Here is a 27,461-nt window from a genome sequence, read left to right as displayed (position 1 = left end):
CCCAATGCTCGTCTTGAGTGGCAGTAAAGCCCTGAGCAGTACTTAATGAATTGTGCATACAAAAATGGTGTCGCATTTCCCTTACAACAGCAGCCTCAATTGGGGATGTGGAAATATAACATTTCTGCAAAGCAAGAAAAGAAAAGAACACCTTGACAAAGATAGGGTGTAGGTTCTCATCTCGTATCGATCTAACATCTGCTTCTGAATCATGCAAGTCTTTGAGCTGCACAAGCTCTTTGAGCAAATGGCCAGATATTAATTCTGCTTTGCTCAAAATCTTGCAGTAATTTGCAAAGAGTATTGAATAATGCTACCTGCGATATAAACTATTAGTGTCCCTATCACAGACAGACAGGAACAATGGCCGGACTCTCTTTTTTTGGCAGAACTACTCCCTTTAAGATTTTCTGAAGGCAAGGATACATTAATCTTAAAAGCAAATGTACTTTTATATGGTAAGTGCAAAGAATGCAGTTTATGTCATTGCATCAGAATTGACCTGCTACAAGCTTTTCTTGATCTTTTACTTCTATGGAAAAAAACCACCCAAAAGGCAAAACAGGAAACAGCCATCAGTCAAGCAGAGAGATGCTCAAAAGTGTGACATCAAATTTATACAATTATGTACCAGATTCAAGGGACGCGGGTGTCGCTGTGGGTTAAACCACAGAGCCTAGGACTTGCCGATCAGAAGGTTGGCGGTTCAAATCCCTGCAACGGGGTAAGCTCCCGTTGCTCGGTCCCTGCTCCTGCCAACCTAGCAGTTCTAAAGCACGTCAAAGTGCAAGTAGATAAATAGGTACCGCTCCGGTGGGAAGGTAAATGGCGTTTCCATGCGTTGCTCTGGTTCACCAGAAGCGGCTTAGTCATGCTGGCCACATGACCCAGAAGCTGTCTGCAGACAAACGCCGGCTCCCTTGGCCAATAAAGCGAGATGAGCGCAGCAACCCCAGAGTCAGCCATGACTGGTCAGGGGTCCCTTTATGCTTTACCTTTATACCAGATTCACACATAACAAAGCCAAACCAAGACTTAGCATGAATGAGAAAACATGCAGGTTTCCAGAGTGGAGGTTGTGGCCAACCCAGGCTAAGGTATGGTTTGGCTTAGCGTTACATCTAAACCCAGGCTATTGGTTTTTCTCACTCTAGAGCACTGTTTTCCAAACTCATGTCTCCAGGTGTTTTTGGACTACAATTTCCATCATCCCTGGCCACTGATAGCTAGGGATGATGGGAGCTGTAGTCCAAAAAATAGTTGGAGACCCAAGTTTAAGAAACACTGCTCTATACAAAACACATGGAGTAACCAAGCTTTAGTCTTGGTTTACCATTCATGGTCTGACCTTCACTTTGAGAACCCACTTATTTGCACAAGGCCATAGTTTGACATATAAACTTACATGCAAACTGGGCCACAAATCTTATGTGATGTTACAATTAAAGGATTGCCCTTGCATCTTTGAAAACCAACATTTCTTATACTAAGAAGAGAACCTAACTACTAAATGAGAATTGCAATTTCTTTCCGAAGGGTTTGCCTTCTGCCAAAGATTACGCTTCTTTCAACATTCAGATATTATGCTACTAATAGGCACAAGTTTAAGTGTGCACCTAAAATGTAATGAGTAGAGCCACTGAAATCCAAAGCCATTATTTTACATTGTTCAAGTTATTTCATGGGGTAATCATTTCACATATAGCTTTATGAAATAATTGTGCTGATTGCATCTCGTATTTCAGAAGACAAATCCACAGTCCTAAAGGAAACGTGTGCTTGCCTGCCTGTCTAGACTTCCTGAGCAGAGCAAGCATAATGAAATGCTAGAGCATTCCACCTGTGAAAAAGGTCTTTCTGTAGTATTCGCAGCCAGTTGTTTAATCATCTCTCACACCATCTAAAAGACCTAATGGCTAAAGGGCATCATGAAATATTCAAGGCATGGAGAGCACTAGAGAGACCTGAATTGAGGGTACTGCCAGCCAGCCAGCCAGCCAGCTCTCTTTGGTAGGGCATGAGCAATCATCTATATCCCATCATGCAAACTACCGCATGCATCTGTGCAAGGGAAAGCAAACACGCCCATCCCCGAGTGAGTGAAAGTAAACTAAGAGCAATCAAGAAGAAGTAGTGTACACAAAAACTAAAGCAAATATTTGCTGAAACAGAAAAGACAGGAAGCATTCTGCCAATGTACCAATTAGGGGCACTCCACTGATGAGTATTAAAGAGGCTAAAAGGCGTGGAGTTTCAAACCAGAGGGAAGAAAGGGGGGAAGCTACTAAGCCACTCGTCATTACTAAGGATGATGGGAAACTTCTTCTTCCATGGGAATCTTTATATTCTTCAAAGAGATCTCCCAGTGGAAAGAAGTATAACCTGGAATCCCCAGTAGAAGTGATGGATTGATGTAGGTAAAAATGTCTAACCATCCTAAATGTGTTCAGTGTGCTCTCGCGTCCCCTTGGTAGGACAGTTATTTTGAGGCCAACAATTTTTCATTCAACCTAGCGTCCTGGAAATTAATTCATTTACAATACTGACTGTACCTGTGGCAACTTCAGATTGTAGGATGGACAGAAAAACTTACAGTTGGAAAAAGTTTTCATGTATAATAATGGGGGGGGGCATCAAATGAGTGGCAAAAGTTTGTTCTGGTCTACAGTAAACCTGGTTCTGCAGGTTTTCAGCACGGAAGAGTTTTAGTGAGGAAGGTTTTTCTGCTGAACGTGTCTATTGTCTAGTAATTGTGCTATCAGAAGCTTTCCTCTGCAATTTAAATCCCCAGAGAAGATTTGCAACTTGCATGAAGGGATACAGTTATAACAGGGAATGACTTTTATGGTTATTCTTTTGCATTCTTAGACCATCCTCCAACCTATGTTTTCAGGGCAGTATACAAAGAATACAGTAAAATATAACATAATACTGCAAAATTATACAATTTACAATTCAATTACAAAACAGAAACAATGCAGAAGTCACGGTAAATAGAAGCTGGTTAGCCACCTCTTCTGTCCCCAAAGTTCAGACAAAAAAGGTCTTTCACGGACCTTTAAAAGATGCCAGTGAAGGGGGGCAAACATATCTCCAATGGAAGGGAGTTTCATAACTGGGATGCCATCACTCAGAAGGCCCTGCTACAAGTCACTGTGGAATGTATCTCAGTTATAAATGGAACATACGACGAGCTTGCTAAATCAGGCCAATCACCCATCTAAGACAGCATCCTGATGACTGTGGCAACCCTGCAAACAGGACATTAACACAGCAGCATCTACCCACCTGTGGTTCCCATAAACTAGTGACCAGAGACATAATGCCTCTGACAGTGAAGATAGAACATTGCCATTGCAGCTAGCAGCCATCAATACCCCTCTCCTTAGTTTAGGCATGTTGAGTGCATAGTTAAACTATGGAACACTCCCACATGGGGCAGTGATTGCCATCAACTTCGATGGTTTTAAAAGAGGATTAGGCCATCGAAGTTGATGGCAATCACTGCCCCATGTGGGAGTGAGTTCCATAGTTTAACTATGCACTCAACATGCCTTCCTTTATCAAAAGGATAAATGGGCGTGCAGTTCTTTTTTTAAAAAAAAAAGTTAAGTAATCAGACAGATGACCTGATTCAAAAGGACATGATTGTTAACTGTTCCATTCTTCAATGTCTTGCTGTGTATGATTCCCATGCAAGTTACACTGATAGAATTATACTCACCTAAAGCCTAGATTCCAGCTCTTCCTCCCTCACAGACACACAACATCCTTAAAGACTCAAAGCATGAGAAACTGAAATATTTGTAGCACAAACAGGAATGCAACCTATGGGTAATGAATGAAGCACTTTGCTCAAAACAGATCGTATTTTTTCTTCAACAATTCCCATCTGGTATACCTTATCCATATTGTTAACACAATGTTTACATCTTCTGCAGCCTGCAAAGTAAGTGTGCTGGGTAACTCAGGGTAGCCAATTCTAATTTGCAATCAGCTTCTTGCAAATAAAAGAAAAAGAATGCAGTTCACTTACTTAATACTAATCAAGTTTAACCATTCTCACCATCAATCAGCATCAGTTTTATCACTGACTGCAATCCAATTAAAATACCATTATCTCAATAATCAGATGGAAATTGCTATGATGGAATGTGCTTTCTATAATAAATGTTTCATAGAATAACATGAAAGGGAAAGAATGAAGTTCCTTTGCCTGAATATGTCTTTCCGAATCAATCCGCAGATAACCCTTCTAAGCTTAGCATAAAGAAAGCTCTGGTTTAAAAACAGTAGCAGCCATGGATAGCAGTTCCATAAGCTGGGATGGAATGAGAGAGAAAGTTGTCTCAGTGTGTATTTGAAAACAAACTTAACTAGTTCACAATACCCAAAATAATAAGTGAGCCAAAACACAGCCACCTTTCAAAATTTTGCAGTGCAGTTCTCCAGCCAAGTAATGTGTATAAAAATAATAAAGTTTGCATAACAATATACACGTCTGTGAAGGAAATATGCAAAGATGAATTTCCTTAGGGGAAATTGCTTACGAACAGTGGCATAGCGTGGGTTGCCAAAGCCCAGGGCAAGGAAAGCATTATACCTCCTAAGGCAAGCATTGCTCCCCCAACTGGCGCCTCCATGCAGCACTGCTGCTGCTGGACAGAGCTGCAGAGCAGCAGCGGGACATATGTGCTTGCCTCCTCCACCTTGGGCACTGCCACTGCCACCACTATCACTGTCTGCCTGCTTCCCCCACCGGCGAGTGATGCTGCGTGGCCAAGGGATGCAAGATCCCATCCTCTCCCAGCTCCTGCTCTGTGTGCTTCTCAGGTGAGGTGAGGAGGGCAGGGAGTGCCTCCATTCGGGGTGGCAGCTGCAGAGGTGTGCCCATAAAAAAAATGTGCTGGTTTTCATGCTGATGTGATATCAGGCAGCCTTAACGCTGTACCATTTTAAACACTTGATTTGGAGCCGCCCAGAGTAGCTGGGGAAACTCAGCCAGATGGGTGGGGTATAAATAATAAATTATTATTATTAATTCAACTGCACATCACTGGAGAAGGTGATATATGGGGTGGCTGCGCCATATATCTCTTCATTGGGAGCTGGTGGTGCTGTGGTCTAAACCACTGAGCCTCTTGGGCTTGCTGATCAGAAGGTTGGTAGTTCGAATCCGCACGAAGGGGTGAGCTTCTGTTGCTCTGCCACCTAGCAGTTCGAAAGCACACCAGTGCAAGTAGATAAACAGGTACTGCTGTTGCGGGAAAGTAAACAGCGTTTCTTTGCACTCTGGCACTTGTCACGGTGTCCTGTTGCACCAGAAGCGGTTTAGTCATGCTGGCCACATGACCTGGAAAGCTTTTTGTGGACAAAACGCTGGCTCCCTTGGCCTGGAAAGCGAGATGAGCACCACACCCCATAGTCACCTTTGACTGGACTTAACTGTCCAGTGGTCCTTCATAAAGGGATCTTGAGCCTTAATCTGAAGGAAATATCCACTTTGTATTGAAGTTTTTCTGCTCTAATTTATTCTGCTTGCACCTAATTGAGTGTGTACTTCAATTCAACAGGGCATAATGAAATGATTAACTCTGTTTGCTGCCAACATGATTTTAAAAACAAATAAGTAGTCTTTCCACTGGCAGGTATAAAAAATGGCACATAACGCTGTGGTGATTCTCACTCGTCTCCGTCAAAACATACTAATGAACAGGTTAATTAATTAGGCCAAAGAATTCCATGCTGTATTTGAAACTATAATAAAGGAATGTCTCGACAAAATAGGTTACGCTCATTGCATGGTGCCAATTATAGTTGCAAAGCTATACCCTTGTAAAGCCTTTTTCTGGCTTTTAATCAGATTTCATGGCTTTCTCCTATCTTCCTTGTATCTGAAGCAACAATTCCAACACTGCTAAAATATATTACCACAGAAAGCAGCCCATACCGTCTCACCAGAAATGATGCAGAGCTAAAACAAAACCCCACAACCAGAAAGTGTATTTGATTCTTCCGTCTGAGAGATTATTTCAAAGCATTAGCAGAATGCAACCATATCGTGCAAACCATGGCAAGCATTGTACACAAATTGCCTTGTGCCAATATTCTGCCACAGACCTGGGAGCTCAATTCTATCTGTCTTCAAGTAAATAAATACACATACTAACTGCCCACGCAACCATTGCACAACACAGCACAGCGGATGTGCCAGAATACCTTTAAGCCATCATTTATGTACCTGCAGTCCAGGAGGTGTGGAAAATGCTGCTCATTATGTACTGCATTGCTCCCTGTCTAATTCTACCAGGAAGATTCCTTTTTTTATAAAAAAAATAGGTAGAAAATCTGTTATTTCTTGATGGGTTGGGATAATTACACTACCTAGAAGGTTTTAACATTTGCCCTCACAGTTCAGACAAGATTTCACAGTGCAACATGGGGCCTTGTAGACTGGGAATCGCCTATGTTAAAACATGCTGGTGCTATTTTTGTGATCAGCAATGGTTTCTTGTTAATAAATCTGACTGGCTGGATGAAGTGACAGCTACTTGCCACTTTCAAGGGTTGTAGAGAATAACTCAGAGGAGCCAAACGTAGAGAAGAGAACAGGCCTCAATCTTCACCTCTTGAGTAGCCTCCCTTTTGTCTGAGGCCTCATTCCATGGCATACCTCAGGATTTCTCCATGTTACATTCACAATCATATTTCTACTATATGCTTTTCTTTACTCTTATAAACTAACACAAACTTCAGTTTGGAGACTTCTTTATTTTAGAATATGCTTCCCACAAAACCTCTTATGGCAATTCTTTAATTCTATCCTTCAAAGTGCTGATGTTGCTGTTTGCATTTCTCTTTTTGCAATAGCAGACTGTTCTTAGTGCTGAATGAATGTTTGTGAGTGGGGGAAGAATGAACTAAATATATGCACAGTCCCCCCCCCCCATCTTCACAACTTTCTGAGCATATACAAAAAAAGAGGTATAAGGAAGAAGGCTTGAGGCACATTTGCTGGATACCGAAGTTGCGAAGAAGCAGAAACTATCTCCAGTACAGATTTTAACGGTCATTCCCTCTCGCTAGGAAACTCTGGAATCTATGGTTCTTTGTGCAAGGCCAAGGATTCTCAATCATGGGAATTGTAGCATAGAAAGGGTGTTGAGAATTTACTTGAGCAACGCTGCAGTTCTCAGGGTCTCCTAGGAACCCTGGGATATCAACAGGCATTGGATTTTTTAGATCCCCACCTTACCCACCAATTTGACACGTTTTTTATATCATGCTTCATTGTAATTGACTCCATGGTAATTTTACATTAGTTTGCTGGGATGCAGAAAATTCTCTGGTAAACTGATGTGAATCAATACAGTGGTACCTTGGTTTACAAACTTAATTTGTTCTGAAAGTCCGTTCTTAAACCAAAGCATTCTTAAACCAAGACGTGCTTTCTCATAGCAACGGAAGACTCAATTTACAAATGGAACACACTTAATATGTTCTGCTTCCAAGCAAAAGTTAACAAACCAAAACACCTACTTCCAGGTTTGCAGCGTTCTAAATCCAAGTTGTTCATAAACTAAGCTGTTCTTAAACCAAGGTACCATTGTATATGGGTTGAATCCAATAAAATCCATGGAATCCCCAGTGCAAATTCCAGAATTGGGGGAGGGGGGATGCAGGGAGCATGCAAAGTGAAGAAACAGAGGAGCAGATTGTTGCACAAGTTACGCCCCATTGTAGTGCAAATATGCCCGTAGGTGAGTTGTTTACCAGTGAGGATTCTTATACACCCACATTTTCCATTTAAAAAAATAATAATCCTGACAGAATCAATCGAAAAGGAAAAGAGCCAACCCGAGACCATCCTTATAAACTTCTATTAAGCACACAATAACTCCTTACCCTTTTCCTCAGGTTGTAGGTCAAGATGAGGTTCCTGGAGAAAGAGTGTGAGAAGGCCGTGTAGAACTCCAGCACCTTCTGTAAGGCATCTCTCTTGATCACGTGAAGGTCACAGTACGTCAGAGCCCTTACGTTAGCACAAGACTGGGCGAGGGTAGTTTCTTTCCAGAATACATCCCCAAAAACATCTCCTTTGCCTAGGAAAAGACAACAGCAATAATATCCACGATCAAAGGACTGCCTCAGCGCCGAGACTCAAACAGCAAGAGCAAAACATTTCCACAAGAGCTTTCTTTCTTTCTTTCTTTCTTTCTTTCTTTCTTTCTTTCTTTCTTTCTTTTTACTGAAAGTGCATTTCTCATTTCATTCCACACGTTCTGAACACACACTTTTAACAGGGCCCTCTGGTTGGAGTCCAGGGACAAGATCCAAATATCCCTGTACACGGTGACATGCTGCCAACAACCTTCTTCCCCAGTTGGCGCTGTCAGGCCAGATTTAAATGAGAAGCCAAGGACACAAGGAAACATTTCCCATGTGGTCACTCTCTCATTTAAATCAACCCATCAGCTGGTGCTGGTTCTGTGTAAGCATGCAGGTTGTAGTACACTTGGTGGAGTTGATTTTTTTATTTGATATTTGTGTTCCACTTTTCCAACAACAGTGTTGGGTTCAAAGCGGCTCACAATCATCATCATCACCATCACCATCATCTTTAAAATGTGCAAGCATTACAGTCCCTATAATCCTATCAAAAACACAATGGCAGGGGAGAAAATAAGGCTGATAAAACAAACAAATTCAATGCAAACTCATAGTGCTTCAAAATACATAAGGAAGAAAGCTATCATGCTACGGAAAGGAAGCAGGCAGGATTCTTCAAGATAGACGTTTGAGACAATTTATCTTCCTGGGCTTGTATTCTTTTTGTATGCTGTACCTATAATATGACACGCAGTCTGGAGAGGTGGATGAGGGATGCTACATAGGCAACTGGCAGTGTTGAGACATAACACTAAACCATGGCTTAGCACTGAGTCAATGGGCCACAGCAAGCAACAGACCTATGTTCTCCCTCCTCTCATGTGCAGCCAGAAAAAGAACGCCAGCAGCATTTATTTTCAGTTTCTCTGCATCTCAGCTTGTTGCTGAAGCCAAAGTGGGAATCAACTAATCCTTCTCAATGTCAAAACAAGCCAATTTCAAACCATAGTTTCTGAATCTGGCTTGTTTGACCACAGTAACTGTGCAAGCCCTGATCCCCAATTTGGAGACAGCAAAAAGCTGAGATTCCATTCGGATACAGCAATAAGCTGAGATTCAGGGAAAATACACCAAAATCCTCTTTCCAGTTATGTGGCAAGATAAGAGGATAGAGTGTATGATTTCAAGGCTTCCTGCAGCTCATTCACATAATGCCAAGCAATGAATTGTTTACGATCAATTGGTTTTTACCCCACCCTTCAAGTCACTCCAAAGTGGGATGTATCAAATATAAAAATCCTACAAGAAGTCCATTAAGAACATTAAAACAATATAAACCAGTTCAACAACTACACCGTTCACTGCAAACATCAGCGGCCTAGTCAGGGTGGGCCCAAGACATTTCGCTGCCTGAGGCAAAGGACAAGATGGTACTCTCCCATTCTATACATAGAACCAAGTGAACTGGCAACAGGAGAGGGACCTTGACTGCACCTGAAGGCAACAGGCTACCTTTAGGCACTGCTGAGGGAAGGGGGAGCTGCCCCCAGCACCTGCCATCTCTGGTGGCTGCCTCGTTATGTCTAATGGTAGGGTCAACCTTGAGCCTGATACATCAAGAACCCACATCATTAAAGAGAAGCATACTTTAGCTGGCGCTGAAAATCCACAAATGTTGGCGCCAGGCAGTTTGGTGTTATATATGGTCACAGCTACTATGTATTCAGAGTTATGCGTACTCTAGGCAAGCAGAATGCAGTGTTTTTCAAAGGCCAGCAGTCAATCAGCTGAATTGCTCCACAGAGTTCTGTGCTTAAAACTATCCGGTGGATTAGCATAAATCCATTTATCCAGTCTTAGCACTGGATTCAGAATTCTCAAGCTTGCAAAATATTTAGTTAAACAACTCTGGTAACAGCGATTAACCCGTTCAATTTAAAATGTGGATTGCTTCCAATAATCTATAAAGAACCATCCCATGTAAGATTCCTAATAAAAGTAATTTCTCCTGTGCTGTTCAGTCAAGAAAATGTACCTTTATTAAACTTTGTAAAAATTCTAACTGTGCTAAGGCACTGATATTTAATTTGCCAATTAATTAATTAGAGTAATTTGTGCAAAGTAAGACAGTTAATAGCATAAAAAGAATGTTGAGTGTCAGCCTGCTGTTAATCCTTCAAAAATGGCTAACAATTTAAAAGCTGTCAGTCTCTCTTTGCTCCTTTTTCTTTACTCAGTGGCTAAACAGTGTAACTGGCAGAGTTGATAAAAGCCACCCTAAGCTTTTGATCTCCCACACAGTTTCTTCATATATGATTTAACCTGAATTCAGTGGTGCTGCTTGATCTATACCAACAGAAGAAGAGCACTGTCCCCTAAAAGTGTGTGAATAATTTACTTCTTTCATTTATTTGAAAACTAACCACAATTACCCTTCCAAGTTCACATGAAAAAATATTGTACGGCCTAAGAAATCTTTTTTAAAAATCTGATAAACAGAAATATTTTCTCCTCAGAATCTGAAAGAACAGCCCTGTGTCGTGTGGCCATATTCTGTAAAGATATAATAACAAGATAAAGAGTCTGTATTCATTTAGTAGATACCTTGTCCATTGGGTAGATGCCAAATGACCAGTGGGTCCAATGCAAACACTTAAGATTCAAAAATATTTTCCTCATATCATATTATAGAGCACATTGTACTAATAGAGCAATAATCAAATTGCAAGGTAGGAGTTTGCTATATAGGCAGTCCCTCATTTACATGAGTTCAATATGTGTGCAAATGTGTATATGCACATCATGCTGAACCCAGAAGGGACATGGAAACGTCATAAAGGCATCACTGAAATATCACTAAATGGGCAGAGTGGGGTGACTGCAGACTCTTTCAATGGGTTTCAATTATACATGATTTTGCTGGCGGTGCCTCGTAACCTCTGAGTAAACAGGGGGCTGCCTGTATTTGGGTTGTATCCCCCTAATCAGGACAGACTCATTGAAAATAATGGCCATGACTAACTTATTTATTTCAATAGGTCTACTCTGAGTACAACTTAGGGGGATACAACCTTATGTGTGGGATCCACTTAACCACCAGCAGCAAGCACAACCAAGCTCTACCCCCTCTTGCCCCCATGTGCCTCTGAAATGGGCTCTGGGCAGCTGCAAAGCCCCTAGAACAGCACACAGGGAGAGGAGAGGGGGAATCATTCCATTTGGCAAACGGAAATGTTTGTGCAGACAATGTTTGCTCTTGGTATAGAACTGCCCCCCGCCCCTGTAAGATATCCTAGCATGGTCCAGTAGGTGTGGGGCATGGGCTCTTTAGTGCTTTGAAGATGGGGAGACTATGTCACATGTGTATGATTGGCAGTCATCCTTTGTAGGTACTGTAGGTTGTTATATTGTTGAGTGGTTGGTTGACGGAGATAATACTCAAAGTAGTAAATGACTGTTGTGGTTCTGTGCAATGGATGGTGAGTGAGATTGGGTGAGTGGCTACATGACTAATGTTTTATGTTGGTTGTAATTTTGCATCATACTGTCTTGTACTGATCTCTGATTATTCATATCAACATGGATATTGTTTAAGTATTTGAATGTTGTTGTTTTACAGAAAGCATTCTAGTCTTTATTGTACTTATTGTGTAGAGATAATAGATAGACAGACAGATATGTATAGATAAATAGGTAGGTATGTAGGTAGGTAGGTAGGTAGGTAGGTAGGTAGACAGACAGACAGACAGACAGACTGGGAACCCCTTTGAGATCTTCAGAAAGTAAGCGGTTGCTAAACAGAAATAATACATCAAATAAAATCCAACTCCCTTGCATGGGGGTGGGGGCAAGGTTTAAATATTCTTGTGCCACATTATGAGTCTATCCCATTGAGTTGGGACTATCACCTTTGGCACTTCTGTGTAATAGATGTCCTTGCGGGTAAAGTATTAAACCAAAGCAGTTTCAGAGAAGCATTACAAGAACAATTATGTCTGTATGCTTTAAGATTGCAATTAGATAAAATTAAACCAGCAGGGTTTTCTCCTTCTAGAGCAAATGGGCCATTTAACACCTTTCTTCTACAGAATGGAATACACACACATTTCCACAGGGGTAACATGGTTTTTTTGAAAGAAAGAAAAATTCCTCGGGGATGATGACTTTGTGAATAATAACTTACTCTGGAAATCTGAGGACACGCAATCCATGCCATCCGCCTGTGCAATGTGCTCTCTTAATCAGAGTAAACAAATGAAACCACCCCAATCCCTGGTGGCAGTAAACAAATTAAAATAGCTGGGTTTGCATAACAAACGCATGCATGGTCACACTACAATCATAACTTTAGTTGGTTTATTGATTTTATCCGCTTTATTATAGCTATTTGTATTGAGGTGGAAATTATTCCATACCAAACTGGAATCCTAAAAGGATCAGATTTTTTAAAAGTATTTTATTTAAATGCTTTAAATCAAATACCCCACTCCCCTTTGTACACAATGTTTCCTACTTAAAAGAGGCAGGTCCTAATGTGTTTCACCACATCATTTCCAGCAAAGACTTCAGCACAGCAAGGGAGAAACAATGTTTAGTCAACAAAGATAGCATTTGCACTTTTCCAGTATTAGTGCAGAAATACTTCTGCATATGTTTACATTCTAATAATAAAGATATGTCTTAGTTTTGTAAAGCAGGGCTTTGATCGAGGGTGCCCTCCAGATATTGCTGGACTACAAATCCAATGGGCCCCAGCCAGGATTGGTAAAGTTATTGTAGTCTAACATCTCAGCAGTTATCCCTGAAGTTATCAAAACTCTACACCACTGTCTGGAGTGAATCTTAAAGGGCCAGCCCCCAGGCCTGAAGATTGACCTTTTGGGGGGCTTTTTGTGGCCTGCCATGGGTGCCTCCATTTATCAACATAAAGGTAGGTTAGGGTAAGAGAGTCTAACTGGTCCAAGGTCACCCAGCGAATTTCCTGGGTGGGTGGTGATCTCATAGGCGATCTTCAAGAAGAGACTGGGCAGCCACCTGATGTAAATACTCTTGCTCTGGATTTCTAACTTGGAGCAGGAGGCTGGATGAGATCTCCCTTCCATTCTACAAATTTATGACTAGGCAGGGAACTGAACACAGATTTGCTTGGCCTAACTCCAAGATCCTATCCACTACACCAGACTGGTTCTCAAAAGATATCCTTCTAGTACGATGAATATCATTTGGAACTGAGATCATGCCTTCCTCTTAGGAACTGGGTAAACCTGATTTATAGTAACATGCAAGAGAACACAGCGTATTCAATAAGCCAAGAGCAATAAGCTCACCAAATGAAACATTGTTGTAGGAGGCTCAGCCTCCTAATTTCAGCGTAAAGTTGGCTCTAATGGCATTTTAAAAAATATTGCCTGTAAATTCATTCATATCTTTTCAAGGCACAAAGGACATTTTGCTCCTAAGTTACATAGATCATTCAGTCACAAAATAATAATAAAAAATGCAGTTTGTTTCTCAGTTGAAAGGTGGGATAAGAGCATAACTCTTATATTCTTACTCTTACATTCCATAATCACATTCCATTAAAAGAGAAACTGAGAGATTATAGTTTAGTGAACACATTCCCCCCCACACACTTTCTAGTACAATTTTCACAATGATTGCTATTCAAAATCCTGAGGGGTACTGCTGAATAATCAGAATTCAAAATTTGTGGAACAGGTTACTTAATAGTAAGACTATTGACCTGTGTTCTTAAACTGACCAATTCACAGTAGAGCCACTGTCTTTGTTAATGACAGTCATAACCACAGAGTGATCCTTCAGCAGCCCTAAAGTTTGGTCTCCTCCGTCCAGCCTGTCTTGAGTACAATCCGTATGTGCAAGCAGAACCGACCCGCCCATGAGACATACTGAGGCAGCTGCCTTGGGTGACAGAATCCAAGAGGTTGCACCACTGCAGGTGCCACTGCTGCTGGATAAGCAAGAAGCATTGGTGGCGGCTTCCAGGTTCCAGTGAGATCTTGTGAGAGCCCTGCAAAATCTCATTGGAAGCTGCTGCCACAGCTGCTTCTCCTTGTTTCTCCAAGTAATGGTGGTGGGGGCTCTGTCATCCCTTGGATTCTGCCACCCAAACTGGAACCCATAAGCTGCAGCCACACAATTCTGGTAAGTGAGGCTTCAGTGGGGGTAGGAACAGGACGGGTTGGCCCTGTGTCTAAGCAAGGAATCTTTTTCAGCCCGAAGGCATTATGTGTAGAGGAGCACAGCTAAGATGACCAAGGGTATGGAAACCAAGCATTATAACAAGCAGCTGAAGGAACTGGGTCTGTTTAGAATGGAAAAGAGGATACAAAGAGGAGATATGATAGCCATCTTCAAATGTCTAAAGGGCTGTCACATGGAAGATGGAGCAAGCTTACTTTCTCCAGTTCCAGAGGCTAGGACCCAAGCCAATGGCTTCAAGTTACAAGGAAGGAGATTCCAGCTAAACATCAGGAAGAAATTTCTGACACTAAGAGCTGTTCAACAGTGGAACAGTCTCCCTCAGGAGGTTGTGGACCCTCCTTCCTTGGAGGATTTTAAGCAGAGATTGGATCGCCATCTGTCATGGATGCCTTAGTTGAGATTCTTAGATGATCCTCAGGGTCCCTTCCAACTCTAGGTAAAGGGAAAGGGAAAAGGGACCCCGGACCATTAGGTCCAGTCATGACCGACTCTGGGGTTGCGGCACTCATCTTGCTTTATTGGCCAAGGGAGCTGGCGTACAGCTTCCGGGTCATGTGGCCAGCATGACTAAGCCGCTTCTGGCGAACCAGAGCAACGCACGGAAACGCCATTTACCTTCCCACCGGAGCGGTACCTATTTATCTACTTGCACTTTGATGTGCTTTTGAACTGCTAGGTTGGCAGGAGCAGAGACCGAGCAATGGGAGCTCACCCCATCACGGGGATTTGAACCGCTGACCTTCTGATCGGAAAGTCCTAGGCTCTGTGGTTCAACCCACAGCGCCACCAGCCATTCTATGATTCCCTCTTGGGCCACCTTCTGGGGGCTGCATAGTCAATCCAGGCAATAAAGAGGAGCTCTTACAGGATTACATTCCAGCCAAGCAACAAAACCCAGGAAGGGAGAGAACGTGAGGTCTGATGTGAGGTGTGGCCTAGGGGAGGAATGGGGCCTGGACAGAGCCCCAAAGGGAAGATAGAGAACCAAGGAGGGAGGGGATGACAACATGAAAGGGGACTGTTGGCAACAAAAGGCTTGGAAGAGGGAGACATCAGCATGCTGGAGGACTCCAAACTGTGACTGAGACTATTTATATATGCCTTTCAAATAATTTGCCCTGTAGATAAATAAATAAATAAATAAATAATTGGCTCAATCAGAATACAAGCAGTCTTTTGGGTACCTAGTTGAGACAGAGAGACAAATTCAGATACAAATGCAAGGCAGCTTCCCCAAGTAAAAGAAAGAGAGGAAGAAATAGGGGGGGGGGAGAGAGAGAAACAACATCTAAGGGGTTTGCTCTATAGTATACAGTGGTACCTGTTCTTAACCTGAAGCACCACTTTAGCTAATGGGGCCTCCTGCTGCTGCCGCGCCGCCAGAGCATGATTTCTGTTCTCATCCTGAAACAAAGTTCTTAACCCACGGTAATATTTCTGGGTTAGCAGAGTCTGTAACCTGAAGCGTATGTAACCCGAGGTACTACTGTATTGCTCTGTCTTCTCTCTTTCCTGACAGTATATTTCCTTCTAAGTGATAGCTACATTTGTTCTGAAAGATTTAAGGTTGCTAGGCTGCTGTTTTTTCTGCAAGGCTAATGTGAGCAACAGACACTGCACCACATCTCTGTGAGATTTTACTTTACCATTAGAAAGGTGCGATAGAATCGCATCACCACCTGAAGGCTGGATCAGCCTTGTTACTTACCTACATCTTATGGGTTATCACATGGTCTTTCCCTCCTTGCTTTGCTTCCACTGTGTTGAAGTGCAAAACCTTTTTTATGTGCTTAGTGCCCTCACTGTGTGGCTGAACTTTCTGGCTAAAAATAGAGCAAATCTACATTTCAAAATGCTTTGGGCTTTGGTTGACAGAATAGGTTTTAATGTTCTTTAATGCTTCTATGCTGTTAATGATGCCTGGAAATACTGTGTTAAACAACAGCATTGCAATAAATATATCCAAGACGGGATGGGGAGGGAGAGGGATGGATGGGTCCCTTACTTCCAATGAATTATAAAGTCATGGATGACCACCACTAGCTGTATGCTTCTCCCCAGCTAGAAGAAGAAGAAGAAGAAGAGTTTGGATTTGATATCCCGCCTTTCACTCCCCTTCAGGAGTCTCAAAGCGGCTAACAATCTCCTTTCCCTTCCTCCCCCACAACAAACACTCTGTGAGGTGAGTGGGGCTGAGAGACTTCATAGAAGTGTGACTGGCCCAAGGTCACCCAGCAGCTGCATGTGGAGGAGCGGAGACGCGAACCCGGTTACCCAGATTACGTGACTACCGCTCTTAACCACTACACCACACTGGCTCTCAGCTATAGTGTATATTATTATTATTATTATTATTATTATTATTATTATTATTATTATTATTATTCTATTGGGGGGAAACACATTCCCTCTTTTTCAGAGGAACTCAAGGTGGCTAACTATTTTCCACTTTACCCTGTATTTGTTTTTGTGTTTCTGTTCCACTGCAGTTCAGCTTCCGACACCCCTAGTAACAAATCTCAATAACCAAACAATATTTACAATAAAAACAATCCCTAAGCGAAACTCAAACAAAACAGCTGATTAAAAAAAAGCAAAAAATGAAAGAAAGAAGCTACACAGGAATTCACTTTCAGAATAAACACTGTCATTTGGTACACAAATGTGAACACGAAGACGGAATGTAATGGGAGAACCTACCCAAAATTGCAACAACTTCATCATCCTGGATAACTTCCAAGGATCCCGAAACCACAAAGCAAAGATTGTCCACGCTCTCTCCAGCATGATATATGAGATCCCCCGGAGCACAGTGCACCGTCTGAAATTCCATGGCAAGAGCTCGCAGACACCCATCGCTGGCCAGCCTAAACGCAGGGTGCTCTTTAAAAACTTTTCGATTCAGATGAACGCAGATGTCTGCTCGCATGTCCTTAGGGCAAATCTGCAGAACCTGGGACAACATTACAAGAATCAACCTCTGCAAGAGATTCGAGTGTGCTACATCCACTGTACGCTGTCATTATGGCAATCTTTTTTTCTTTAAAAAGCATCGTGTGCTTGTGCAGGAGATTCCTTTTGGCTTCCTGTTGGCTAGCCAACTTACAATTGGCTAAATTCCTGTCGCTGCTTCTTTGCTCTTTTGGACAAGTGGCTGCAGCAATGGAATCTAGCCACCTGTCTCTTAAGTGATGTGAATCCCCAATAACAACCCTGTTTTTAGCTGTTTGCCTTTGAATTTGGAATCCTCTGCATCTACCTATGTGCATGGAAGCTGTGACACTGCTCAGCAGATGTTTGTTTTTATAAAATAAACTGAAACATCTCCGACTGCCAAGATAGCAGACAGAAAATAATTAATAGTAATCATTAAATCTCATTGGGAATGGTGGCAGCTGCTGAAGTTATAATTGCAAATGTTAAACAGGAATCTGTCAGGGAACGCAAAGTTAGAAAATTACTTTTAAAAGTGCAATCCTCATTGACCCTGAAATTCCCGCACCAGCCTCAACATTAAATTAAAAAGCTCTTCAATATTAAGGCAGAAGATAACTGTACAAGACCAAGAATAAAACAGTTATTTAGGCCAAACACATTCTTTGGTAGCTATTGAGCTACCAAGATAATAGTCAAAGGTTTTTTGTTTTTTTAAGACAGTGAAATCAATAGAACAGAATACATATCACATACTTAAATAGGGCATGCAATTGAAACAGCACACAAATGCTTAAACTTTTTGGAATGTATATATGATCTGGGGGCTTTCAAATTCCTTTGTCATGAGAAAACCAATTAACCTACAGTAGCAAATCATCATCACATTCCTGGCAGGAGGAGAGAGTTATGTGGCCAAACACACATTGGCTGCCTTGCTAAGATTACACCTCCCAACCCCCAACCCCCCCCCCCAAAAAAAATTGTAGCTCACATTCAAGACCTGGCACATGCTTAAATCTCCCTAATAGGGTTAACTTTGGTTGGATTCTGCTTATGTTTTGCTTGCATTTTGTTAAAACTCATTTAATTGAAACCTCCAATTTCCATTCATGGTCAAACCAGCGCAGAAGAGTGGTATCATTGCATCAGTGGTCAAACACAATAGCATCTTAGAGTAGTTGCTAGCATTCACATGCCTAGGAAGAAAAGTTTGCTTATTGCTGATGATTTTTATTCCACTAGAGAAGAAGAACCTTTTTCTCAAAATACACTCAGATGTGGAATTTCCCAACAAGCCCTGGCCTCTGCCATTGCCTTGGGGCAACTAGAAGACAGCTACCACTATGGCAACTATCCTTAGGATAAACTTGTTTTACTAATATGCTTGTCTAACGTACCTTTGCTTAATGGAAAGGGCAGAACTAGAACTTATTTGGGAAACACAGGATTTCTGGGTTATTTTATCATTATTTATAAAAGTATTTGTATACTGACAATTCATACAGTGGCAATGCATAGCAATATATACAATGAAATATAAAAACGGTACAAAACAATTGTTAAAGTATCTGGCTAAGCCAAAAATATTAAACAGTTACATAGGCCTTTCAGCATAAAACATCTAAAAGAAAATGTCTGAAAATCAAAAGCAAGGTACCTGCCAAATCTATGCATGATACTGATAACACTTTCTTTCAAATTTACACAACAACCACCACTTGCCTTCTGCGGCAAATTATACCGTAAGTGGCTTACAAAACATAAAACTAAGAATCATTTATAAATCTACAACAAAACAATAAAATAGTAGCATTGTTGCCTTTCATCAACATACAAGTTAAAATGTAACCAAAACTGTTGTGATGGCTTCTTTCAATTGTTCAGCCCATTAAGGTGGCACTGTGGTTTAAACACTGAGCCTCTTATGCTTGCTTGATCAGGAGGTCAGCAGTTTGAATCCACATGAAGGGGTGAGCTCCTGTTGCTCTGTCCCAGCTCCTGCCAACCTAGTAATTCAAAAGCATACCAATGCAAGTAGATAAATAGGTACTGCTGTGGTGGGAAGGGAAATGGTGTTTCTGTGCGCTCTGGTACTCATCACGGCATTCTGTTTCACCAGAAGTGATTTAGTCATGCTGGCCACATGACCCAGAAGGCTGTCTGCAGACAAACGCTGGCTCCCTTGGCCTGAAATCGGAGACGAGCGCCGCAACCCATAGTTGAATTTGACTGGACTTAACCATCCAGGTGTCCTTTACCTTTACCTTACCTTACATTTGCAAAATAAATCAATAATGCTTAAATTAGCTTTTACTGTTTTAGTTCTTCTATACCCTCTGTACCTCATGAAGCAGGTAAAATAAAAGCATAGTGATTCAGGGGATAAATTCACCTTCAAAATATTTGCTTAGAGGGATGTATTACATGACACACATCAGTAGTGACAGCCATGCAGGAGTGTAGAAATCACATTATGATTTATTCATTCCATAATGTTCTTGAAGTTGTGTTTGTATGCAAATTCAGTGGAGCTTGAGAATTGGACTTTAGAATTTATGGACTGGTATTGTCATTACTCAAGTCTTAAATTTGTTAGCCTCTGCTATCAACATAGGCATTTAAAAAAAAAAGAAGATGCTAAACTGCACTGCCTATGATATGAATATGTCAATTACAGAAATCTATCAGAATATATCTCTTTTAATAGTCGAAGAATTGAATATTTCTTTATATTTATTAAAGCAATTCTTCAAGGTGAAAACGGATAGCTGTGATTCAATAACCTTTCCATTCTTCTCATGAAAATGCCTTTGGTGCAAGAGGGCAGAAGTTTGTTTTGAAATTAGCCCACCTTTTGTGGCCAAGGTCAAGATACCCAACAAATGAAGGACAGCGAATCAAGTTAAAAAATAATGATAATACAGAAAAGAAAAGATGTTAAATAGAGGAAACTGAGGATGCTTTTCAAGTCATGACTGGACAGAAATGTTGCATGAGAACGTAAGAGGAGCCTGATGGATCAAGCCATGGGCCGTGTGGCCCAGCACCCTGTTCTCACAGTGGCCAACAAAAGGCCTGTAGGAAACCCATAAGCAGGACTCACGCACAAGAGCCCTCACCCACCCAGCTGTTTCTAGCAACTGGTATTCCGAAGCATGACTGCCTCCAGCCATCCCAGTCAGAAGCTGTTGATAGCTTTATCCTCTATGAATTTGTCTAACCCTCTTTCAAAGCCATCAGAGTTGGTGGCCTTTATTGCCTGCTGCAGCAGTGAGTTCCATAGTTCAATATTTCTACACACAGAATATGCAACGGACCCAGGCAGTGGCAGAGGAAGTGGAGTACGGGGCGAGCCATCACAGCTGTACCCCCACTGCGCTGGGCACCACACCCCCAGGACGCGCGCCGCGCCCGGGCAGGCCTGCTCAGTGAAGCTCCGCCACTGGAACCAGGGACTTGCCCTCTCTTAGAAGGAGTTAGGGTGTGCCTGTTGAAGGTGCCTGTTGAAGAAACAGCATTCATATTTACTAAAGTTCACCAACAATTTTGAGCCAGAGAAGCTATTTTCCTGGATTTGTGGATTTGTTTATTTAGTGGGCACAGAATGCACCCAAGGCACCATTCGTAGGGTTCACGGGTGTCCAGTTTCATGGGGATGCCCAATACTGCAAGTAAGGTATTTGTGCTTTTATCTTGTGAGCCATGAGATCTTCAAACAAAGGACACTACTGTATATTAATAGTAACAGGCATAGTAATGGAAGGCTAGGCAAAGAAGAATCAGCACCTTGGAGAGGGACCTACATAAATGTGGGTTTCAGGACAGAACATGCTGAGACAGAACATGTGAATTACCTCCGCTGTGTCTTGGAACAACTGGCAGATCTTTATAGCCTGGGCTATAGGTATTAATTGACTAGAATCCCCCCCCCCCATTGTGAATCTGGTCAGTTAGATCTTCTACAGTTGGCTTCCTCTAGGGATTGGGGTTCCAGCCTGTGGTGATATCTCCTCTGGACTCTCCTGATCCTCTAGATCTAGCCTTTCTCAACCTGTGGGTCCCCAGATGTTGTTGAACTGCAACTCCCATCACCCCTAGATAGCAAGGCCAGAGCTCAGGGATGATGGGAGTTGTAGTCCAACAACATCTGGGGACCCACAGGTTGAGAACTGCTGCTCTAGATAGTCTGTGGCAGAGGTCTCTCCTCAACGTTCAGGGAAGGCGAGGAAGCTGATTGCACCTTTTCATGGGACAATTGAGGGAGTGTGTTCATTTTCTCCTCAAGGCTGCTGTCAGAGGAGAACTCTGTGGCTGTAACATCCAGAGGAATCTTGGTCTGCAGCAGTAACATCACATCCATATAAAGACCTGCTAAGTTTCATCACGGCTGATATATCATGTGCTTCCCAAATACAGAAACCCCTTAGATAACTACATCTCCCAAATTCTCCTGACTGTATTAGCCACCACAATGGGCAACAAACAAATGGAGAAGGAATGGAGGAGGGAAAGAAATCTGCGCTGCTGGGTTGCATTGCAACATTCTTCAAATTTCCCCATATTTTTCTCAATGAAAATTTGAAACTTACAAAGCCAGTATGTGGAGAAAACTTCAGAGAACTCAGACGTCTCTACATTTGACAAAGATGAATTTGATATAAGGAAAACTGAGTTTTTAAAAAATCAACCCAATAAACAGTCATCAAGAATAGCAGCGACAAGAAAGGAACAGTGAGAAAGCATTTATTTGATGGTAGCTTTCCAGTATCAAGACAGCTCACCTTTTCTGTATCGATGCCTCTGGACATGGACCAGGTAGAAACAATATAATCCATCACACGTTCACTCAGACCTTTGGGCACTTGATAGAGTTTCAGGAAGTCCCGGACACTGTTTAGCATTTCGTGGTATCTATTTGTATTAGCATACATTTGCTGGAATATGGTTGTTACATTACCAAAAATCGTTGCATATAGGAGAGCTGGAAATAGAAGGAGGAGGAGGAGGAAGAAGAAGAAGAGATAAAGTTGAATATTTTCCGAACACTTTTTAAGCAGGACGTTTGAGATCAATGTCGATACAGTGTGTTCTCTGTAGGAGAAAGTAGTGCAAAATACACATTAATTATCTTAATTGTTACAAACTGACATGAAGATGCCACTTATTGGATGGTTGCTGTTGGCACTCAAGTGCTTCTCAAGTAATTCTGAATCCTGTTAGTGGAGCATCCCCTTAGCACAAATTCTCTTGTTTCAATTAAAGAATGCCCATGTCAGTTTAGCTTGTGTTCAGTGACTTTATTGGAGAACTCCTAGTTATTAGGGAACTCGCTTTACACCCCTGAAGGCTGCTTATTGAAGCCTTGCTTGTTCTCACTAATCAACTTCCTCCAGTTCAACTAACCATAAGCAGGTACAGAATCCCATTAGTTGCAGAATCCAAGTGTATTTGCTCCTTTTAATACTGCTGGTGGTTACCAACATTGCTGGCAATTACCAGAGGAATGCCTATCTGCCACAGCAGCTCCATTATAAAAAATATTTGTTTGTTTGTTTGTTTGTTTGGGGAGGGGGGTTGTAACCGTGCCGTTCCATCAAGGTATTTTAACAAACATTAAAAACCAGTACAAAGGACTTACAACTTACTAAGAATTTATTACAAAGAATTTACAACTAAAGCCTTACTAAGGAGGAGACTCTTGAGAGTCCCATGGACTGCAAGAAGATCAAACCTCTCCGTTCTTAAGGAAATCAGCCCTGAGTGCTCGCTGGAAGGACAGATCGTGAAGCTGAGGCTCCAATACTTTGGCCACCTCATGAGAAGAGAAGACTCCCTGGAAAAGACCCTGATGTTGGGAAAGACTGAGGGCACAAGGAGAAGGGGACGACAGAGGGTGAGATGGTTGGACAGTGTTCTCAAAGCTACCAGCATGAGTTTGACCAAACTGTGGGAGGCAGTGGAAGACAGGAGTGCCTGGTGTGCTCTGGTCCATGTGGTCACAAAGAGTCGGACACGACTAAACAACTAAACAACAACGAAGGTGTACAAAATCAAGCACTGATACTGGTAGGAGGAAAATGAGTTGAACCACGCTCACTAGACCACATTTGCTGTCATGCCCTGTCTAAGGCTGTCCAGGGTTTGAGAACATTTCTGCAGTGGGGCAGCCAACTAAACGTGAACAAGGCATGCCACTAAGGTTGAAGCTCCTTGTGTTTAATTCTGTTCTGGGTGAGAGCTACTATCCCTGAATTATAATCCAGCCACACCATGCTTAATTGAGTCCCCACACACCTCTAATTCTTCATAATCAGGATGCTGCAAATAACCATTCTGACTGTTAATTACAAATTGTGTATTATAATTACCCTTGCCAAAAGGCATTCTACTCCATCTGATTAATCTATCTCAAACCTTATTAGCTTTAATTTGCCATTAGTTAGCCAGTGAAATACAGTATTAGTGCAGGAGATTCATCAAAACATTTTTTTTAAGAAAAACAAACAAGCATCATTTCACCCACAGGGTTTCTGAACAAGGTTGTAAGTTACATGCTTTCATAGCATTGGGAACTTAATAATAACTATTATTATTATTATTATTATTATTATTATTATTATTATTATTATTATTACCCCGTCCATCTGGCTGGGTTTCCCCAGCCACTCTACAGCAGCTTACAGCATATCTAAAAACATAATAAAAACAACAAACATTAAAAACCTCCCAATACAGGGCTGCCTTCAGATGTCTTCTAAAAGTTGTGCAATTCTTTATCTCCTTGACATTTGAAGGGAGGGCATTCTACAGGGATGGTGCCACTACCAAGAAGGCTCTCTGCATTTTCTTTTCTTCTTTAAAAAAGTGGAACTCTTTTTAAAACCTTTCAATTTTTTAAAAAAATATATACAATAGGAAAGAAAGAAAGAAAGAAAGAAAGGAAGGAAGGAAGGAAGGAAGGAAGGAAGGAAGGAAGAAAGAAAGAAGAGGCAGAGGTGAGGGGCACACCAAGCCCAAATATTCTGAATCCTGTAAAATGTATTGTTGTTGCTTTATTATTTGCTTTCTAAACCACCGTCTTGATGCAATTTGCACATAATTTTAAAAAGTTAAAAACATGAAAGCAACAGATATATTTAAAACAACACTAAAACTCTAACAAGTAGACATTTGCAGTAAGGCCTCCTTTTATCCAGCTGGAAAAGCCTGTTGGAACAAAAGGTGGGAGCTGTTTGTATCTTGGCAGCGGCAAAACAGGGGCAGCCACATCAAAAGCCCTGCTCTGAGTTATTGTGGAGCAGGCTTCTTAGAACTTTGGAACTTGCAAGAGAAATTATCCTGCAGACTGCATCAATTTACTGGGTGTATAAGGTGGTTTCTCAAGTAATCTTCTCCTGAGCTTCATAGGGACATATATGTTAGTACCAACACCTTGAACTAGGCCCAGTAGCAAACTGGCCAGTGAAAATACCGCAAGCAACGTGTTATAGGCTGGTAGTAACTTGCCCCCACAAGCAACCTAGCCACCACATTCTCCACACAATGGGTTACTATACTTGCAATGCATACTGTACTTTCAATACGGTGGGTTGAGTTCAACTAAGTCTTACTGAGAGCAGACCCTTTGAAATAAATGAATTTATATTAGTCAACCCACTGATTTCACTGGGTCCCACTGTGAATATAATGTTGTCAGCTATCACCTAGTAGGTTGTATCCAGCACTGTCTGTGCACATGGGGAAGTTCAGAGGAAGACGTCCCAGTGCATGAGCAGAATTCTACTTGCGAAATGCTGGATTTGGCCCACTGAGTAAGTAAGACAAATTAAGAAGAAAAATAAGATCGGGTGTCACATTACAAAATGGCCTGGTTTTTAAGGTAATGTGAAACTATGGCTTAGTGCTGCATGAGCCAACCTCCACAAGCCTGCATGAAACAAGGGAAGCTGATTTATATTGTTCCATCTAGCTCAATACTGCATACACTGACTGGCAGCAGCTCTCTGGGGTTCTAGGCAAGGGTCTTGAAGTGTAGGTGGGTTCCCACCAGGCAAGTCACAGTGATAACAGCAAGAACCTTTACTGAGCTAACAGAACTGGACAACAGGGGCAAAGCAACTGCCTATATACATTTCTGAAGGCCTGGGCCACTCCCACTCCCAATGTGATTGGCTGTCTAAACTTCCAAGCCGCGAATCATAACTCAGAGTTTAAGGGACAATGGCAGAGGCCCAAATCCTGAAATGTTCTGTGATTGGATATCATGTATCGAATCAGAATACAGGGGCTCAGAATCCTTCGTCCAGACTCAAGCTCAGGCAAACACAGACCACTGAATACGTAACAGGTCTCTCCCAACCCTAATAGGAAATACTGGGAATTGAACCTGACACATTCTGTATGAAAAACAGATACTCTACCACCAGACTACAGTCCTTCCTGCATGTGCGTGTTGGGCTCACAGAGTACTCCAACCATGCAGCCGAGTTCAGTAAATCTCTGGAAACATTGTAAAAACTGCACCTGAAAAAAGGCCCAAGTTACAGCACAAACACCTGCTTTTCATGCCGCAGGCTGAGGTAACAAACACATTTGCAAGGCCATATTTTGCAAGGGTGATTCCTAGTTTCATCAATATGAGAAGAATATTTATACTCAATTTCCTCAATATGCGAAGTCAGTGATTAACCACAGAAGAACTATGAGAGGAAGTCGATAGCAAGGGAACATTTGCCCATCAAAATCTCATCCTAAGCCTCGCACATTATTATTTTTTAGCCAATGCTTTCAGTCAAGGCTATTGCCACAAAGAGAACAGGCAAATAAAGCATTCTTACAGAGCATGAGCAAATTCCATTCACAGCTAGTATTGTTCTTCTGTGGCAACACCTGCCACAGCACCAGCCCAGAAAGAAATCTTTTCAGCAGATGTCATTTAATGCACAGAACCCTCAGACAGAGCCGAGCGTCTTTGCATTATTCTCTCTTCCCAATTACGTCTTCTCTGTTCAGAGTTAAAGTACAGTGTCTTGTCTGCGACAATGTGGCAACTCATTAACAATGCACTCTGCGCTGCCACCTCATTTAAAACATTGTGGTGGGTTTTTTTAAAAATAACACTACAGATAAAAGCTGCATAATTGCTACAGGGAGTTACTCTTACAGCCAAGTTGTGAAGGTCACTATCAGGTTGGTGAGGCTACCAAACAATTTGCTACTTTTAATGTAGTTAAAACTCACACAAATAAAAAAAAAATGTATGTACTTGATTGTCACAATAGAATATAGCTTTTTTAAAAGTTTTGTTGGTTTTTTTAAAAGAGTTCCTGCCTGGAGTAGTTGCAAAACACTCAAACCTTGTAATTGGGGTTATAAGTGTTGCAATAGTGTCTCATGTTCCCAGTATGAATCATTGCATTTAATTGGACTGATTTTAAATGTGCTCTCTTAAGGAGCACCCTCTTGTTTCTTCCGAGTAAGATCAACCAACGCGAGTGTGTACTTGTGGTGGTGATGCCTCTGACACTGATTGCCTAAGCTGGTATGGCGGCACAGAAAGTTCAGATATTCAAGAAACAACGAAGTTTGTAATCCAGCTTCTGTGTGGCAAGGGAGAGCTGTCAGTTTGGCTGGAATTAAAATCTCACATGGTGCAGGTTAAGGGTTAGGAAGTGGTCCCAGGACTCAGGGAACCCTAAGAGACAGGGACTCCAAAGGCATGAAAGATGAATGAAGGGTCCAGAAGGAAGGGTGAAGAGGAACCTCAAGAAAAGTTAGAGGGAAAGGGGCAGAGATGATCATCACAGAAGGGACCTTAAGAAATGTTCATGGTGCTTCAGGTCAGAAGCAGCTTTAGGGAGGAGGAGGGAGGGCTTTAGGGTAGCTAGTCAAGAGACAGGGTGGCTAAAGAAAGCAGTAGGTAACTCTAGAGCATGACGAGAGAATTTATTTCATTCTATCTTCTGATATCATTGCATCATTGTGACCTAATATGACAAACAAGGGCTAAAAGAGAGAAAAGAGAGAGCCAGTATGGTGTAGTGGTTAAGAGCAATAGACTCGTAATCTGGTGAACTGGGTTTGATTCCCCGCTCCTCCACATGCATCTGCTGGGTGACCTTGGGCCAATCACACTTCTCTGAAGTCTCTCAGCCCCACTCACCTCACAGAGTGTTTGATGTGGGGGAGGA

General features: G+C 41.9%; 2 protein-coding genes across 6 annotated transcripts in view; one reads left to right on the top strand and one right to left on the bottom strand.

Annotated features, from left to right (window-relative positions):
• HHAT (hedgehog acyltransferase) overlaps positions 1-27,461 on the top strand; it is a 569,735-nt gene that overhangs the window by 281,009 nt on the left and 261,265 nt on the right. The gene's annotated exons all lie outside the window — the stretch shown is intronic.
• The window catches only part of KCNH1 (potassium voltage-gated channel subfamily H member 1), a 222,793-nt gene that overhangs the window by 96,895 nt on the left and 98,437 nt on the right, over positions 1-27,461 (bottom strand). For all 4 annotated transcript variants that reach the window (XM_083494257.1, XM_083494254.1, XM_083494255.1 and 1 more), the window contains exons 8-10: positions 22,053-22,252; positions 17,035-17,287; positions 7,906-8,102 (exon numbers count right to left, since the gene is read on the bottom strand). In XM_083494257.1, the coding sequence (XP_083350383.1) occupies positions 7,906-8,102; positions 17,035-17,287; positions 22,053-22,252 (650 nt within the window). The remainder of the gene's footprint in view (positions 1-7,905; positions 8,103-17,034; positions 17,288-22,052; positions 22,253-27,461) is intronic.

This window comes from Podarcis liolepis, assembly GCF_965112155.1.
Source record: "Podarcis liolepis genome assembly, chromosome: 3".
In the NCBI taxonomy this organism is placed as follows: Eukaryota; Metazoa; Chordata; class Lepidosauria; order Squamata; family Lacertidae; genus Podarcis; species Podarcis liolepis.
Note: the sequence above shows the minus strand (reverse complement) of the source record. Positions and strands in the feature narration are given on the sequence as shown.